Source organism: Ailuropoda melanoleuca, chromosome 7 (assembly GCF_002007445.2).
Source record: "Ailuropoda melanoleuca isolate Jingjing chromosome 7, ASM200744v2, whole genome shotgun sequence".
Classification (NCBI taxonomy): Eukaryota; Metazoa; Chordata; class Mammalia; order Carnivora; family Ursidae; genus Ailuropoda; species Ailuropoda melanoleuca.
The window spans coordinates 29876229-29893373 of record NC_048224.1 but is presented as its reverse complement, the minus strand read 5'-3'; the positions used below and the strand labels follow the sequence as shown (position 1 = coordinate 29893373).

The following is a 17145-nucleotide window of genomic DNA, read 5'->3' as shown; positions in this document are numbered from 1 at the left end:
CGCTGAGCAGGGAGCCTGACGTAGGGCTTGATCCCAGGACCCCGGGATCAGGACCTGAGCCAAAGGCAGGTGCTTAACTGACTTAGCCACCCAGACGCCCCTGAAAATCTGCATTTCTAGCAAGTTCCAGGAGATGCTGATGCTATTCGTCCTGGGACCACACTTTGAAAACCACTAACCTAGAGTGATTCTTGCCTGTGTTTATCTGGAGATGTGTACAAAAATAGCTTGCAATAGCAAGAATATAGAAATAACTTAGATATCCACTGACAGGAAAATGAATAAAGAAATTACAATGTACTAAAAGGAGTGCTAAAAATGAAAATTAATAAATTAATAAACTAGAGCTATGTGATATCATAGATAAATCCCAATGTAATTTTGAGCAAAGAAACAAGTTGCAGAAGAGTTTATACTTTATGATACTGGTAATATAAACTTTTAAAAATGTAACTCTAGGGGCGCCTGGGTGGCTCAGTCGTTCGGCTCAGGGCTTGATCCCGGCGTTCTGGGATGGAGTCCCATGTCCGGCTCTTCTGCTGGGAGCCTGCTTCTTCCTCTCCCACTCCCCCTGCTTGTGTTCCCTCTCTCGCTGGCTGTGTCTCTCTGTCAAATAAATAAATAAAATCTTTAAAAAAAATAAAAATGTAACTCTAAACAATAAGTTGTTTAAGAATGTATACATATGCAATGATAACTAAAATTCAGGCTAATGGGGAGAAGAGGGGACTACAACTGGGGAAGCACAGAGACTCCAACAGTTCTTGCATTGCATGGTATGTTCATAGATGTTTGTTTTATTGTTGTTTTATACGTTTAAATCATTTTATAATTTATAATACTAAACAAACTAAGTCAGAGAGAGACAAATTACCATATGATCTCACTCATATGTGGAGTTTAAGAAACGAAACAAATGAACATAAGGGGGAAAGAAAGAGAGAGACAAACCAAGAAACAGACTCTTAATGATAGAGAACAAACTGATGGTTACCAGAGGGGAGGTGGGTCCAGGGGTGGGATAATAGGGGATGAACATTTCTGTACACATCTCCTGATAAACATAGGCAAGAATCTCTCTAGACTAGTGGTTTTTAAACTGTGGTCCCAGGACCACAGCATCAGCATCACCTGGGAACTTGCTAGAAATGCAACTTATCATGTTGAAAAAAAGAAATAAACAAAATGATTTAAAAAAAGAGGCAATAAAATAAAAACAGTGACCTTAAAAATAATTTTTATAATTATTTTTTAGTTTTAAATCACTTCTGCTTTTTGTGCATATATTTTACTTTGTTCTTTTTAATCAGTTTTATTTTTCCAATTTTATATTATTTTAATTTCACATGGAATCTTGGCAACGTGGAAAGCAAAAATACAAATGTGAAGTATGTACTCTTTATTTTTTAAAATTAAAAAAACCCTAAGTATGTATAAATGGACAATGAATCATATGCAGGCAGCTTTGTTAGCTAGTATACTCACATGTGTGTTTTTTTCTATATACTTAGGAACATCAGGGCACATGGGTAGCTCAGTTGGTTAAGTGACTGCCTTCGGCTGAAGTCACGATCCCAGGGTCCTGGGATGGAGCCCCACGTCTGGCTCCCTGCTCAGCAAGGAGTCTGCTTTTCCCTCTCCGTCTGCAGCTCTCCCTGCTTGTGCTCTCTTGCGAGTGTTCTCTATCTCTCTCTGTCAAATAAAACAAAATCCTAAAAAAAAAAGAAGACTCTTTGGGTATAAGCCTGGTGAGGGACAGAGTTAGAGACCTAGAGACAAAATGGTGGGGGCCTTGAGTCCGAGAGTCTGAGGGATGAGGAGGACAGGTGATAAGTTTGACAGGAAGGGAAATGAGGTTGAGTCTGTGTGTAGGATGGTAGCCCGGTGCCTGGGCAAAATTCCTCAGCTCTTGCTGATGAGCAGGGAACTGAGGGCAAATGATCTCTGTGCTCCAGAGGGGAGCAGGAGTCTAAAGACTAAGCTGCAGGAATGCATCCAGGGGTCCTAGAGACATATTGACATGTGTTCAAATCTAATAGGATCTTGGCCAAGGTACTTCCCAGCCTCTTTCCCCACTTTCAGACTGGGATGACAACACCATCTCAGAAGTAGTAAGTATTAAATGAGATCATGTATGCAAGTATTTACCAGAGGGTCTGACACACATGATAGACGCCTAATAAATACTAGATCTCTCTTCTCTTCCCCTGAATCAAATGCCCTTAGAAGCCCTGCATGAGAGATGGCCAGCATCACAGCAGGTAATCGGAGAAGGGGCCAATGATCCTTTGGCTCGCTGATGGGACCATGAGATGGGCGAGACAAAGGAAAAATAAAACAGGAATGAAACTGTCCGTGCAACGCTAGCAAAACAGAACACACAAAAAATGTAGTCTGTGTCACAGTGCAACTCAGAGATAGCCCTGAGGAAGAATTTTCTGAAGCATTTTTTGAAGAATTTTGTTCATGGTGAATGAAGGGTGTCAGATAATAGAAGGTGCAAAAACCCTCTCTGAAATTTGATGGGATTCTCAACCCCTTGGGCAAAGTATGGAATTTTTCAAAAAGTGTTTGGACAAGATGATGGACCATTTAATGCTCTTAGATTTTAGCTCTTTCCATTTTTAGCTGAGTCCTAGAACAAAGGTTTACAAACAGCTTGCTCATGGAATAAACTCAGGTACCTTCTGAGAGAGAAAAATGGGGAAGGTCTGATATCAGGGCCTGAGGCAAAAAATCACTTATAATCAAGATTATCCTTGACAAGCATTGATATCCTTAAGCTCAAACGCCAACAGTTAGCCAAGAGAATTGAAAGCAGGGTCCTGCAAAGATATCTGTATACCCATGTTCATAGCAGCATTACTCACAATAGCCAAAAGGAGGAAACCACCCAAGTGTCCACTGACACATGAATGGATAAGCAAAATGTAGTATATACAAACAATGTATATTATTAAGCCTTAAAAAGGACACATACCATAATATGAATATTGAGGCCATCAGGCTAAGTGAAATAAGCCAGACACAAAAGGACAAATATCGTATGATTTCACTCCGATGAGGTTCCTACAGTAGTCAAACTCATAAGGACAGAGAGAATGGTGGTTACCAGACCTGCAGGAGGAGTGAATGGGAAGTTATTTTTTAATGGCTATAGAGTTTCAGTTGTGTAAGAGGAAAAGAGTTCTGGCTATTGGTTAAACAACAGTGCGGATGTACTTAACATCACTGAACTGTGCACTTAAAAATGGTTAAGAATGTAAGTTTTATGTGTATTTTACCCCAGTTTTTTAAAAAAAGTCAACAATTAGCTTCTTGTGTTGTTTTTGTGCATTTAACTTATGGAAATTTCAACTACAGGCATCTGCCCCTTATTTAGTCCTGAACTTCCCACGTCCCTCCTCGTTCAAACCAGACTTTTGCCTCTGGCGTCTCCTTCGGCTAAGCACCTATATTTAAATTCATTTGCAAGATGGAGCTCCACCATATCTCTCATTCTTTTCTTACTCATCACACTGTACAGTTGAGGAAATGGAGGCACTGCTAAGAAGCAAGAAGGGTTGGCCCCTAGACTAAACACAGCACTTAGATGCCACAGAAAATTCTTTGTGTATGAACTGATGAACTAAACTGTGCAGCTCCACATTTCTTTTTTACAGCCGTCAATGCACACACAAAAGACATTTACCCTAATCCAGAATATATGATGTTTGGGGTAGAGTTGAATGAAAGTTGCATTTGCATTGCCCACTGAGAGGGGTTTCTAGGCAATATAGAGTAGTGGTGTCAGCAAAAAAACAAAGAGTGCTGATCTGTCTTGGAGAACTCTAATCCTGATTCTTGTAAATTCTGGTTCATAAACAATTGATATCCCATCATCTTGATATAGAAATAAATCCTTCATACCCTTAAAGAATATTTTTAGGCAACAAATTACTAGCTCCATTATATATATATATATATATATATATATAATATAGTTATGTATATCAAATATATATGATCTGTCTATATATAGTTGAAAGAAAATAGCTTCAAACATTGTGCATGTTTGCATCTCCTCAAAGCACGCAGCAGGGCTTTGTCCACAGGAAGTAGTCAATAAATGGTTATTGAATTTAGAATGTCCTTCTTCCCAATCAGTGAGGTTTAATATATTTCCAATTCAGAATGCCTATTAATTTTTCAGCATTAGTAAGCCTTTAAAAAAATCCATTTGGGGACGTGTTTAAGCAAATACTATTACATACATGATGAAGAGAATACTGTTAAATGAAGCATGCTTATTCAACACATCGGTAGCCGTTGATAAAATGTAATTTAATTTAATCATTTCAATTTACATTGTTAATGTACAAGAGCATTTCTTTCAAACCACAGGTTAACACACGTTAAAGAGCAATGCTGTTAGAAGAGCAGAGAAACTTTGGAAAACTCTGCTGTCTGAAATGAAAGCAAGGCACTCTCCATTAACAGCTGGTGGATTCCTGATTTCCGCCCACAGAAGGCATGTTCACACTGAGAGAGCTCTCCCACAAGGGAAGAATCACCTGCTTTAATTCTTGCTGTCCTCTTCTGAGCTAGTTTGGTCATCCACTCTGTATAAACTTGTGTGTCAACATTAAGACAAAAGAAGAGAGTTGAATTGATGGATTACGTGGGAGGCTCTCATAGTTCTTAACAACTATGGAAGACAGAAGAACACTGGCTATAACCTTTATTTTCAACACTAGTGTCTGGACCTATAACTAAAAACCTTCATTCCTTCCAACTAATCACAACTAAAAAGTCTTTTCCTTAAATCTGATGGGTTTAAAAATAAAAAATAACAGCATGTCTCCAGGGCTCCGGTTTTTCTGTTTGTTTTGTTTTTCTATTATGGACATGACAAAAAACAAGGTTTAACTTTCCAATACTAATGGTGCACAAAAGGGTTATGTATGCACAGTATTTCTAATTTATTCAAATTCAATTTGAATTTGGTCTGAAGCTACCTTGTACGAAATGTTAGCTTTCCTGATATTTAATAATGTTTATTATGTTTGCATATAAGCTCAAAAAAATTAATGCAAAAGTACTACTTTACTCACGGTTATCAGGTAAAATGTAAATATCAGTGGTTATTTTTAAAAGCCTGTTTTCCTATAGATACAAGAAGTTGATAAAAACACTGTGGAAAGGAGAATTAGGTTCTAGTCTTGACTCTGGTACTAGCCTATTGGACCTTGGGCAATTTTTACTTTTGCTGGGCCCCAGTTTTCTCCTCTATGAGTTTCGAAGGGGCGGGGGACAAGCTGACAAGTCTAATGTTCCAAGAGCCTAACACTGCAGACCCTATCACCTGGATATAAAAATAATAATCTTTCATGAAAGCTCACACAAACATAATACATGATCAAGTATCAGAATGACTCTTGGGGGAAAAAAACCATATATGCTTTGCAATCTGGGTTATCCTTTGCAGCAATTAGGCAATTCATTTGGCATTTGTTTGATTGTATAATTTAATGACAATATAAACAGCATAGTTTTGTTATTTTTTTCTTTAAAAAGACTAAAGCAAAAATGATTTAAAGCTAACAAAAACTACCGTGACATCAGTTTGACATTCAAAGTTTGTTTCTTAGCAAAATGGCCAAAGATATTTTGACTTGATACAGAATATATAATATAAAGACTTTTAGACCTAAAAATCTTCAAACATTATTCGAATTTAGCAAAACATAAGCAAAATTTTAATATCAAAGTGCTAAACAGTACTGCCTTAAAAGTCACTGCAAATGAATCATAAAATAACTGCATGGGAAGTAACATTTATTGTACAAATGGTTAATAAAAAGACACATTATAAATATATATATGTAACCTGCTATATTTATATATATATTTGTTTATTTAATTTCTAATTGGTGTATCCAAGTCACTGTGAACACCCCATTTAAGTACTCTGTAACTCAGCTTCCAGGAGCTGGTGGTCTTGCAATAAATACAGGCAAAGCTATTACAATATAACGTGCATACAAATGTTTATACAAATAAGGACACTATGCAACAAATTATCTCATAGTAATATGGCGTCGACAGTATAAACATACAAAAGGGAGTACGAACACGGAATGTTGAAACGCAGCCCACTAATCCTGTCTAGTAATCACATTCATACTATTATTTTTTTAAATAAGACTCACTTGCTCTCCAAAATTGTCTTTGTAACCAATAACAAAAGTTAAATTATATCTATTTTAAAAATCTTATCACCTCTGGTGTTTACCCTGTACGATCAGTTCCTACTTATTTGTGTGTTCTTATTTAGGGATCAAACACTTGAGACTCACTGAATGCTCCCGGGGCTTCTGAATGAGTCAGTCAGTTGCTATTATCTGAAGCAAATTTAGGGAACTCTGTCTGGGTTAATAGAACACAACCAAAACAGCTGTAGGCAATCCCTTTTATAATCTGAGCCCATTTCAGGACAGCTGGACAGTCAGGACAGAGATCTGGATCCATTAAGGAGGACCTAAAATCTTGGGTGGACTGTCCCTCAGAAGGGTACTACAGGGCAGGTGGACAAAGCCTCTGCTAGGAAAATTAACATGTGTCATTTGCCAACATGACTGCCTCCTTTTTTTTTCAATATAAAATAAAGGAGAGTTGTTAAACAAGACTTAGTAAGACAGCACTTTAAAAATTGCACTTGTATATGGAAGCGAAGAGCCATTATCATTTTGCTATGTCTGATTTATAGGTAATCCTCATCTTTCACCATTCGTTAAAATAAAATAAAGGAAGAGAGAAATTAAGAAGAGAGAATTTCTGCCTTGTTTGCACCACATACATACCCTTGATACAGGAAGTATATTCTAAAGATCAACCTCAAGACACGTCCTACCCTGGCGAACAACCCTTGGCTGTTCTTGTTTTTAAATACAAAGCAACTATAATTGTATTCCCCAGAAAGAGTTTTAAAACAGTTATAGTATCCTTTTTTTTTCCTGCTGGGATCGCATCGTCCAAAAGTGCTTTGTTAGCAATTTCTTAGAAAACCCTCATGAACTATACCCTCCCCTCCCACACCAACCCCAAAGCCTAAATATAAAACACAACCCCAACACAATACTCTGCGAGTTTTCTGGCTTTAGGTTGTAAGGAAAAGTGCCAGAAAAAAAAAAAAAAAGTCTTTTCTACAGGAGCTGCTTTTTCTCTTAAGGAAGGACAGAAAATGGTAGGTGTCCAGACCCATTCCTCTGCTGCTTAGCAAGCAGGTGCTAGCCACCGAGGCGGCTCCCCGCTCCGGCTGCTCCCGTTCAGAAAGGCAGGGTGTCCAGGAAGAGCTTGTCGATGATGGAAGGTGGCGACACCAAGTCTTCCAGCTTCAGGTAGAAGATGCGCTGGAGGCCCAGGGTGCAGATCTTGCGCAGTTCTACCAGGGCGCCCAGGACCTTGGGCTCGCTGGGCTCCAGAGCCTGTCCCTTGCTCTGGTGGTCTTTCAAGCTGCTTGTGATCTTGTTGCATAGCTCCTCCACTCTCTTTGGTTCTTTTAACCCATGTCGTTCTGCAGAGGGATAGAAAAGGGCAACTTAGGGGTCAGTTACATCTTAAGAGACTTTGTTTTTTTCTGTTTTTTCTTTTCTTTTTTTTTGTAAGGTAGGCTCCATGCCCAACGTGGGGCTTGAACTCATGACCCTGAGATCAAGAGTCAGATGCTCTACCGACTGAGCCAACCAGGCACCCCCATCTTATTTATTTATTTATTTATTTATTTATTTATTTATTTGAGAGAGAGAGAAAGGGAGAGAGACAGCATGAGTGGGGGCAGGGGGGGCAGAGAGAGAAGCAGACTCCCCACTGAGCAGGGAGCTGGATGTGGGCCTCAATCCTAGGACCCTGAGACCATGACCTGAGCCTAAGGCAGATGCTCAGCAGACTGAGCCAGCCAGGTGCCCCAGGCACCCCCATCTTAAGAGACTTTGAATCCCGAATTGAGGCCTGTGCCTTCTTGCACCAGTTGGGATGGCATTTTATAATCCAAGTGCCTCCGTCCTAGAGGTCACTCGTGGCCTTTGGTATTAAATGGGACCAGGGCTTGAATCCCAGTCCCGCCACTTCCTCGCTGTGTGTCCCTGAGTTAGCCCCTTAATTTCTGAGCCCCAGTTTCCTTGTAAAATGAAGGTGAGGATCGTCCCTAATTTAGGGTTTCTGGGAGGACCAACTTAGGGGAAGCACACCATTCCTCGCACACAGCCACACTGAATGAAAGACAGAGTGGTAACTATTTTGCAGACATTATCCTACAAAAGCCTGGTCAGGAAGCAATACTTTTTCAGTGTGACAAAGAAACACATCCAGGCAAATGAATTCACGTTCCCATCTTAACAGGTGGGCAAAGGGGGTTCTGTAAGTTCCATTTGCTAATGCAGGGGCTGCCCCACGAGACCCAGCACAAAGCGCATTTCTTGTGTTTTCGTGCTAACAAGCACTGAGAAGAATCCAGCTTTCTTTTCCTTGTTTTTGGCCCCCCTTGAAACACCTATTGACCTACACCTGGCGCTCGGTACAAAATACACATGTCTCCCTGCTGTGACGATGGAAAAGTCGAAGAGAAGGGAAGAGGCCCAGAAAGAGGCACTGCAGGCATTTTACAAGGTAGCAAGACATGAACACCTGTATCTTGTATTTTATGGAACAATACAGAAAGGGATCCCCATGTTAAATATTATGATCTCCTATTTTATTTTAAGGTTAAGGGATTTTCCCAAAGTCCCAAAGATTTTGTCCTCCTGCCCCAGAGCAATGTTGCATCTCTAATCAGAAAAGAGCCTCACGTCCAGTACAAATCACTTAGCTCTCTCTCAGCATTTAGACACCAAAGTCTCTTTCCTGAGAGAAGAGCTTGTCCCTGGTTATCTCAGTCAGGGTTTTTCTAATCTCTAAGCATATTTACATGTAAAACAATAATTCTTGTGAGGTGGAAGACATCCTTCCAAAAGGAAATCAAACAACAGTGCCTAGTTTTTCCTACGTTTATTTTTTCAGTTGGGGATATATTTTTAAAAAATTTTTTTAGATTCCGGAATAATTAACCTACAGCACTGTAATAGTTTCAGGTGTACGAAAGTGTTCAGTGATTCAACAATTCTGTACATTACTGAGTCATCATCAAGATAAGTATACTCTTAATCCTCAGTTGGGGATATTTTTGTTAGGGGAGTTATTTCCTTAAAACAAAAACAAAAACAGTCAATTAGCAAAATGAAGCAATATCCAGGCATTTCTTTCTTCTCTTGCCCTAAATCAAAGGATGCCCAGGAACCAGGAGATCTGCATTCTTCCCTAGGTTGGCTAGTTGTGTATGACTTGGGTGAGTTCCTCCCTCTTTAAGGCTTATCTTAAAAGGAGGAGGTTGGACTTAATGACCTCTAAGGTCCCTTCCAGCTCTGATGTGTTATAATTACATTAAACTACAACCGTGAAAATTGCTAGCAGCATCTTGGTTGGATTGTAAATTGCAGGCGTCTCATCTCCGTGCACCATAATATAGAGCAAAGGGCACTGGATGTGTAGCCAGACAGAGCTGGGTTCCATTTCTGGTTCTGTTACTTTCTAGCCATGTGACCTCATCTCTTTGAGGCTCAATGTCCTTCTAGGAAAATAGGGATTACAGGGTGGTAGATATACAAGTCTTTATTGTATTCTTTGTTCCTTTCTGTGTGCCTCTTTTTTCAAGATTTTATTTTATTTTATTTTATTTTTTTATTTTATTTTTAAAGAGAGTGTGCAGGTGCATATGCACACAGGCGTGTGAGAATGGGGGTGGGGAGGCTGGGAGGGGAGGGGCAGAGGGGGAGAAAGAATCTTAAGCGGGCTCCATGCCTAGTGCTAAGTTTGACTCAGGGGCTCGATCTCACAACCCTGAGATCACAACCTGAGCTGAAATCAAGAGTCGAACACTTAACTGACTAAGCCACCCAGGCCCCCCAAGATTTTATTTTTTAGGTGATCTGTACACCCAATGTAGGGCTCAAACTCACAACCCTGAATCAAGAGTTGCATACTCTACAGACTGAGCCAGCCAGGCACCCCCTCTTCTGTGTGTCCTAAATATTACAAAATAAATTGAAAGAAAAAGCACAATTACAATAAAACTTACTTCCGTGGGTTATTGTGAGGCTTAACTACGATGCTGCTACAGGAAAGCCCTCTGCCAGCGGCAGAGTGCTACACGCACGGTGCCGTCAGCCCCTGCAACAGTGCCTGCCGCGGGGCAAACGGTTGGCAACCGCAGGGTCAAACAAAACGCTGAAGTCCCCAACTTCCCAAGCTTTGCAGTGCATGATTTTGCTTTTTCCAGGAAACTATTAGCCCAGGTGCAAACCTGTCCTCTATGTTTACCTTTACTGCATACACAATCCCTTTGTTTAGCCTCAAAAGACGCACCCAGGAGTGAACTTTAAGAGAAATTCTGCCTGCAACGGTGTTTTTCCTAAAGTTTTATTCCCCACCCCCCCTCCTCCCCCAAGAAAAAAGCAGACTGCAAGTTTGGCAGTAACTTCGAGAGCTGTAAAATGCTCATAGCCTCTGACCAAGTAACCCTACTCTTGGGAATTTATCTGAAGGAGAAATTCAGTGGAAGACAAACTGTATGCACGAAGACATTGGGGGTAGCAGTATCTATTAAAAAACTGGGAAAAAGAGAAAGGGTGGAAGAATAGGGAAACCGCTAAATGGTGTATGCACATAATGGAAGATTCTGTAGACATCAGAAAGGACAAATAGGAAGACTATAAAGCAACATGGAAAAATATGTAATATCACATTAAAGAAAGAAGAGAATATAAAATGGTATCTAAGTGGTGATGACATCTATGCAAAATTTATTTCTGCATATAGAGAAGGGAGAAAGGAAACAGAAAAGTGAGAATATTTATGAGATTGTCAGCTCACTCTTTTCCTTCCTTTTAAAATTTCCAAGTTAGCAGTATTTGTATATTAAACTGTTAACATAGAACAATCTGGGATTTGGTTTCTCTAGCCGCCCTAACATGATCAAACAGTCATCTTGCTGAGAGTAAATTCCATTAATACCGCACTATACCAAATTAGGTTCACAACCCAGGGGGAGGGAGAGGCTTTAGCAAGAATAAAATACCAATCCACTGATTTAAACTTTGCCTTCCTTTCAGTGCCCCATGTCTGGCATTTTATTCATGATCCCATATTCGTCTTCGGGATAAAGAAATGGAGCAAGGTGTTGGCTGGATTTGGGGAAGGGGTTGATTATGGAACCTTGTAACTAGACTTTCTCATGGCCAAACTCACAGTAGGTGCCTCAGAGTTCTCCCTGCTCTCCAACCAGTTGTGATTGCTCCATAACTATGGCAACCATTATTTATTCAGTGAATTCAAGTGGAGATCGATACCTCCCTGCCAGCTGGATCAACCCTAGGCCTGGAATTCCTTGAGGAATTCAGAGACACTCCTATTAGAAGCCAAAGGCACCTTCTTTGTTGTCTTGAACAGCTAACTGGATTTGTGGTTTCTTTACTTTTTCAAAAGGGCTGAGATAAGATTCAGTCTCCATGCAAACGAGCGCCAGCAGCTAGCAAGATTTCCAAATCACCAGGGAGTCGCTAAGTGTCTGGGACCTTCCTAGTAATCAGAAATTCCTTAAAACACCAATCACTGATGTTTTATAGTTTAAGGGACCTCTTTTCTTTTTGGTGCCGGGTAAACATGGCTGCAGTGCTGACAGACAGACTTCCTCAAATCTGGGGGAAATCGGACATGTGGATTTCCCCCTTCCTAGAGAGTCACACACAGATTTTAGTGTAGGGTCTTTGTCCACCACTAAACAAAACAAGCTCTTCTGGCATTTCTTGCTCTTCGAGCTACATCATTTTTATCTAGTATTTCCTTATTTTAACTCAGCTTTTTGTATCCAAAACTTTAAGATGCATCTTATAGAAATGGTTAAGTAACGGATTTATGTGTCACGATCCTAGTACCTAGGAGTTGGAAAGGATTTGAGTCATTTAGTTCACACTCCCACCCAAGACAAGAATCCCTACGGAGATGTCACAAAGACAGTGCGCAGCACGAGCTGGGTAATAGCAATGTACTTAGTAGCCCCTTATATCATACTCTTTAACTTAGATTATTTTATCACGCCCTTTCAACATCCTTGTGAAACAGGCAGTGCAAAGATGATCTTTATTTAATAGATAAGAAGGCTCAGGCTCACAGAGTTAAGTGACTTGCTCACAGTCAAATTCAGCAAGTGGCTAATTTCTTTTGCTCCAAGTCCAGACATGTTTCTATTACCAGGATGCCTTGAACATTATATTAGAATGTTCTTCATCCTGAGATGAATTCAGCCTCCCTGTAACTCCTTCCTACTTACTGTGTACCTAATTGACTAATTGATTAATTACTTCTTTCAACAAATACGTACATATGGAGTACCTATTTTGTGCCTAGCAATGTTATAGCCATTGGGGTAGAACAGTGAACAAAACAGACAGACAATAGATCATATTCCTGACCTGTGTGGTGTTAGTATCTAAAGAAACTGTTGGATTCCTATGCAATTTCAGCTATCCATGCTGAGAGAAGAAGGGAGGCAGGTGGGGGGAGGAGACAGAAGAGGGAGGGAGGGAGGGGGAAAGGGAAGGAATATGAGAGAGAAAAGAGGGAGAGAAAGGGAGAGAGAGGGAGAGATGGAGTAATATAATAGAGCTATTAAGGTCTGCGCTCATGGTTTTCCCTTTTCACCCAGTTAAGATCTACTCATCCTGTAGATTGCAGATCAAACATTTCTTCAAGGGAACTTGCCTTTTTGCTCCCAGTTTAGGTCATATTCTCCTACAGCATTCTATTTTTTCCCCTTGAAGGATATAACAGGGCGAAATCAGCTATTTATCTACTTATCTGCTTCCTCCATTAAATGTAAGCTCCATGGGGGCATGGACTGTGTTTTCCTACCATTAGGAAACTACCTACAACACCAAGCTTACTACATAGGAGACACAAGTAACTATCTGTTCAATGAATATGTACATGGAGGAACAATGGCCTGTAAAATATGATTAAATGATACTAAACACGTGGGCTGCTGAGAATAAATATAAAGTTGGAAGTTAATGAGCAGCACACAATGGTAAAGAACTCCACAAACTCTAAAACCTAGCACAAAGAAGCTTTGGAGCCAGATTTCCTGTATGTAAAACCTAGCTCTGCCACTTATAAGCCCAGTGACCTTGGGTCTGTTTCCATGTTTGTAAAATAGGGCTGATAAGGGTACCTTCCTTGTGGGTTGTGGTGAGAATCAAATGAATGAATACATGTGAAGTATTTGGGACAATGCCAGCATACAGTTAAGTACTTAAAAAATATTAGCAAGTATCCTCTATGTCTAAAACTCAACTCATTAACATCCTCTTCAAATCAGCCACTTCTCTTGAGTTTGCCTAGGAAGGATTTCACCATCCTCCCCATCGCTCTCACAACCATGTCTAATGATTCCTCCCCCTGCCCATTGTAGTTAATCAACTGATTATTATCTCCGTGATGTTTTTTGCATCTAGCTCCTCCTCTCAATCTCACTGCCTCTGAGTTAGGTCTGCAGTAACTACTAACTACACCGTTTCCATAGCTCTTGCCTGGTCCCTCTGGTTCCCTCTCTGCTGTAATCCATCCCAGATCTTTCTAGATCTACTTACTAAACAACATTCAACAAAAGAGCACATGTAAAGCCCTCGGCACAGTACCTGGCACTGGGTATTTAAAAATGGTAGCTATTATTAATTTCATGGAATCCTAATTACCAATAGCTTTCATTGTTCCTTGCTCCTCAAGTGTGGTCCCTGCACCAGCAGCATCAACATCACCTGGGCGCTTGCTAGAAATGCAGAGTCTCAGGCCCTGCCCTGGACCTGCCTCATCGGAATGTGCAATTTAACAAGATGCTTAGTGAGTTCATGCACAGGAAAGCTGAGGAAGGCTCTGCCCTAGCCACTCCTGGCCCCCACGACATGCCTGAGCCATCTGCACCATGCTACCTCCCTGGGAAGCCATTCATGACCAGCACAGCACATGAGCAGTAATCCGGACTCCCCCTGCACCGAATCTCTTGCTTTTAAGGACCTGGACACTAACCGCCACACATCGAGTTCATTGCATCCTAATCGCGTATGACTTCCTAGAAGGCTATACATACCCTTTCTGACAGTAGAACTGATGCATGGCTCATCTTGGCATCCTGAGAGACTGACACCAAGCCTGGCACATAGTAGGCCCTCAATATTTATTTAATGAGTGGATACTTATAACATGGTAATTCCACACTAACTTTCTGTTTGGGGGTCTTCTTATGGATGAAACATAATTAACTGTTCCCAGACCTCACGTCACCGGTATCCCATCAGAAGCAAAGCATTGCTGTTGCTCCCATGTCAGGGATGGGACACCGGTGAAAGAAGACAGTTAGGGCAGATAAACTGGGGACTTAAAAAACATTTGACAACCACAACTGTGGGGAATGAGAGCGATCTGAAAGAAACCATTTCCTGCCCCACCTCACCACCTAGTTTTTCAGAAGGAGGCCTAGAGACAGGTGGAAGAAGCAGAAAAAAAGAAGTAGAAAATAAAAGCCATGTGTGTGCCAACTTCTAATACTGCCCAGATTCTTCATAATTTTCCTGGAAAAGAGATTGGTTAAGCTTCTAACAGCTCATTTCCTTTTCATGAGTTCTTCCCTGTGGTGTAGGAGCAGACGATTTTGGGATGAGTGTTCTGATGCCAGAAGCCCAACTGATCGCAGCCCCACAATCACCCTGGACTATCAGTGGAGCTTATTCCGAAGACAGGATTTCCTGGGAGCCCACATTCACAGGGAAATGACTACCTGCAACAGGCGCACACCACTGTTTTCCAGACATCACACTTTGTGCCATTTCCTGATGCTTGCTTTTATTTCAAAGCCCCTCCCAACCAGCAAACCGCAAAGTACTGCAAGGTGCAGAAATGAGAGAAGAAGAGTTATTTTTCCTGTGGGTGTTAACCACAGCACCTAGGACAGCTCTGCACAGGCTGGCAGGACTGAGGGCAGGAACCGGGACTACCCCACAAAGGACAAGGGCCCCCTGTGCCCGAGCGCTAGGCAAGTGCAGCTTCATTTCTTCAATACCAGCGTCCTCCTTGAGCCTCTCAAGTATCCAAGGAGAGATTCACCAACATAACACCTCCTAAAGCCACCACCAGCTTCCTCATGCCACCGAGTTTGGTTTTGGACTCCCTAGGGTTTTCAAGGGGCAGGGGCAGGCATGTGCTTACTTTGAGGGGGTCCCTGTTACTGTCACTCCAGGATGGACAGTAGGTGGGTCAAATGCCTATTCTGAATCCAGTTTGGCTACATCACAAACCAACTTTCCTATAATCCTTACTGCTGCTTCATAGAATAAGTGTTGTCATCCCCATTTTACAGATGGGGAAACTGCAGTCCAGAGAAATGAAATGCATTACTGAATAGCACACACTTATTAAATACAGGGCCCCAGATTACAACCTGGGGGTGTTGGATTCCACAGTCCATGCTTCCTCCCTGAGCAAATCCCCACATTAAGGGCAGTGGGCCTGGCAGCTGTAACTGTAGGACACATGGCCGGCTGGAGGCAGAGGCGGGACCCACACCACCTTTTCCTAATTCCTTCTCTGTATTCTCTGCACTGAGCTGGCCAATATCTCCAGGTGGGGGCTGTCTGGCCCTCACGTGTCCTGGGCTCATCATCATCTATTAATTTCTACTTAACAAGTACAACAAACACACCGAGTGGGCTCTCCTCTTAAACCACAGCTCCTATACCTGGACTGGCCTTTTCCCTCTTATTGGTGCTCAAAACCAGCTGTCGGGGTAGCTCCTTCTAAAATGCAAGCCTGGCTCTGATGCTCCCCTGGTCAACACATTCCACAGATCCCCACTGCTCCCGGAATGATCTCGGACCTCCTCACTAAGGTGTGAAAGGCTCCTCGTGTCTCACCAAACCCTTCCCTGTCAGGCCAGTCTCACTTCCCAGCACTCTATTTTTTTTACTCATTTCCTTCCTGAAACTTATGACAGCCATATATTCAATGGGTCTAGCAAATTTTTATGCATCCCTACCATTCTCAGCCCTTCTACTTTAGCCTGGAGATATACTGTGCTTTTATCAAGGACTATCCACGCTTGTAACATGTTACCTCTTTCGAGAAGAACGCCCCTACCCTCGATGTCTCGGCACTTTGTACCCACTCCCACAGCCCCACCATGGCACAGCACCCTGTCTCACATGCATTCATGTACATGTTCTAGCTCCTCTAGGGACGTGTGCTATCACCTCCGAAAACCCACTGACGTGAGCAGAGTGCCGAGATCAGTGAACACTTGTTGATTCACTAGACTCAACACTCATTTCCAAAGGGGTGTGGCAATGTGCTCGTTTTATTTACTGCAAGCCAAGGCTGGCTCTAAGTGGCAGTCATTTTCCTAATTTTCCGGTGTATGTGTGACAGCCAAAGCCGGAATCCACCTTTAACACAGGAAAGGAGAGGAAGGGGGACACAGTCACTTTGGTGACCAGGGTGGTGCTTACCTGTGACCATGCTCAGTGCTGACAGGCATGCTAAGGCTTGGATATCAAGGTTCAGGCTCTGCAAGCTTAAGGAAAAGTCTTTAATGGAGTCGAGCCACTCCCCAAATCCACGAAGGCACTGAAGTCGATGCAGGACAAGTCCATTGCAGAACACAAACTTATCTTCAGCTGTGTTCGACCTATAAGACAAAGTCATGGGGGGTGGGAGATAGAGACACATCAAACAGGTATTCAGTCTGTCCAACATCAGAACACAAAGGCACCTAAACAGCCATGGGGCAGCGTTCAGAACCTAGTGCAGTGTGGTGGAACCTGCCCAGATACTCTGATGGACAAGACTGTGCTCCTGGCATCAACAACCACCACCACTTGTCTGCGCTACCTTTCTTGGTGAGCGTCAGCCCTGAGGAGCAGGGGGCGGGGGGAGGGGCGGTGGAGGCAGCACTCCCGCAGAGTGGAAGTGAAGCCCCAGGCTCCGCCTCTTTCTCTAGTGAACTAGAGCCTGTTCCCTTCAGGGCTC

The 17145-nt window shown here is 42.0% G+C and overlaps 1 protein-coding gene across 5 annotated transcripts in view; it reads right to left on the bottom strand.

The window, feature by feature from the left end:
* Positions 1-4310: 4310 nt before the first annotated feature.
* Positions 4311-17145, bottom strand: part of NR4A3 (nuclear receptor subfamily 4 group A member 3) — a 36367-nt gene continuing 23532 nt past the window's right edge. For all 5 annotated transcript variants that reach the window (XM_034664194.1, XM_034664196.1, XM_034664192.1 and 2 more), the window contains 2 exons: positions 16626-16804; positions 4311-7555 (listed from right to left, as the gene is read on the bottom strand). In XM_034664194.1, coding sequence (XP_034520085.1) covers positions 7308-7555; positions 16626-16804 — 427 coding nt within the window. In that variant the 3' untranslated portion in view covers positions 4311-7307. The remainder of the gene's footprint in view (positions 7556-16625; positions 16805-17145) is intronic.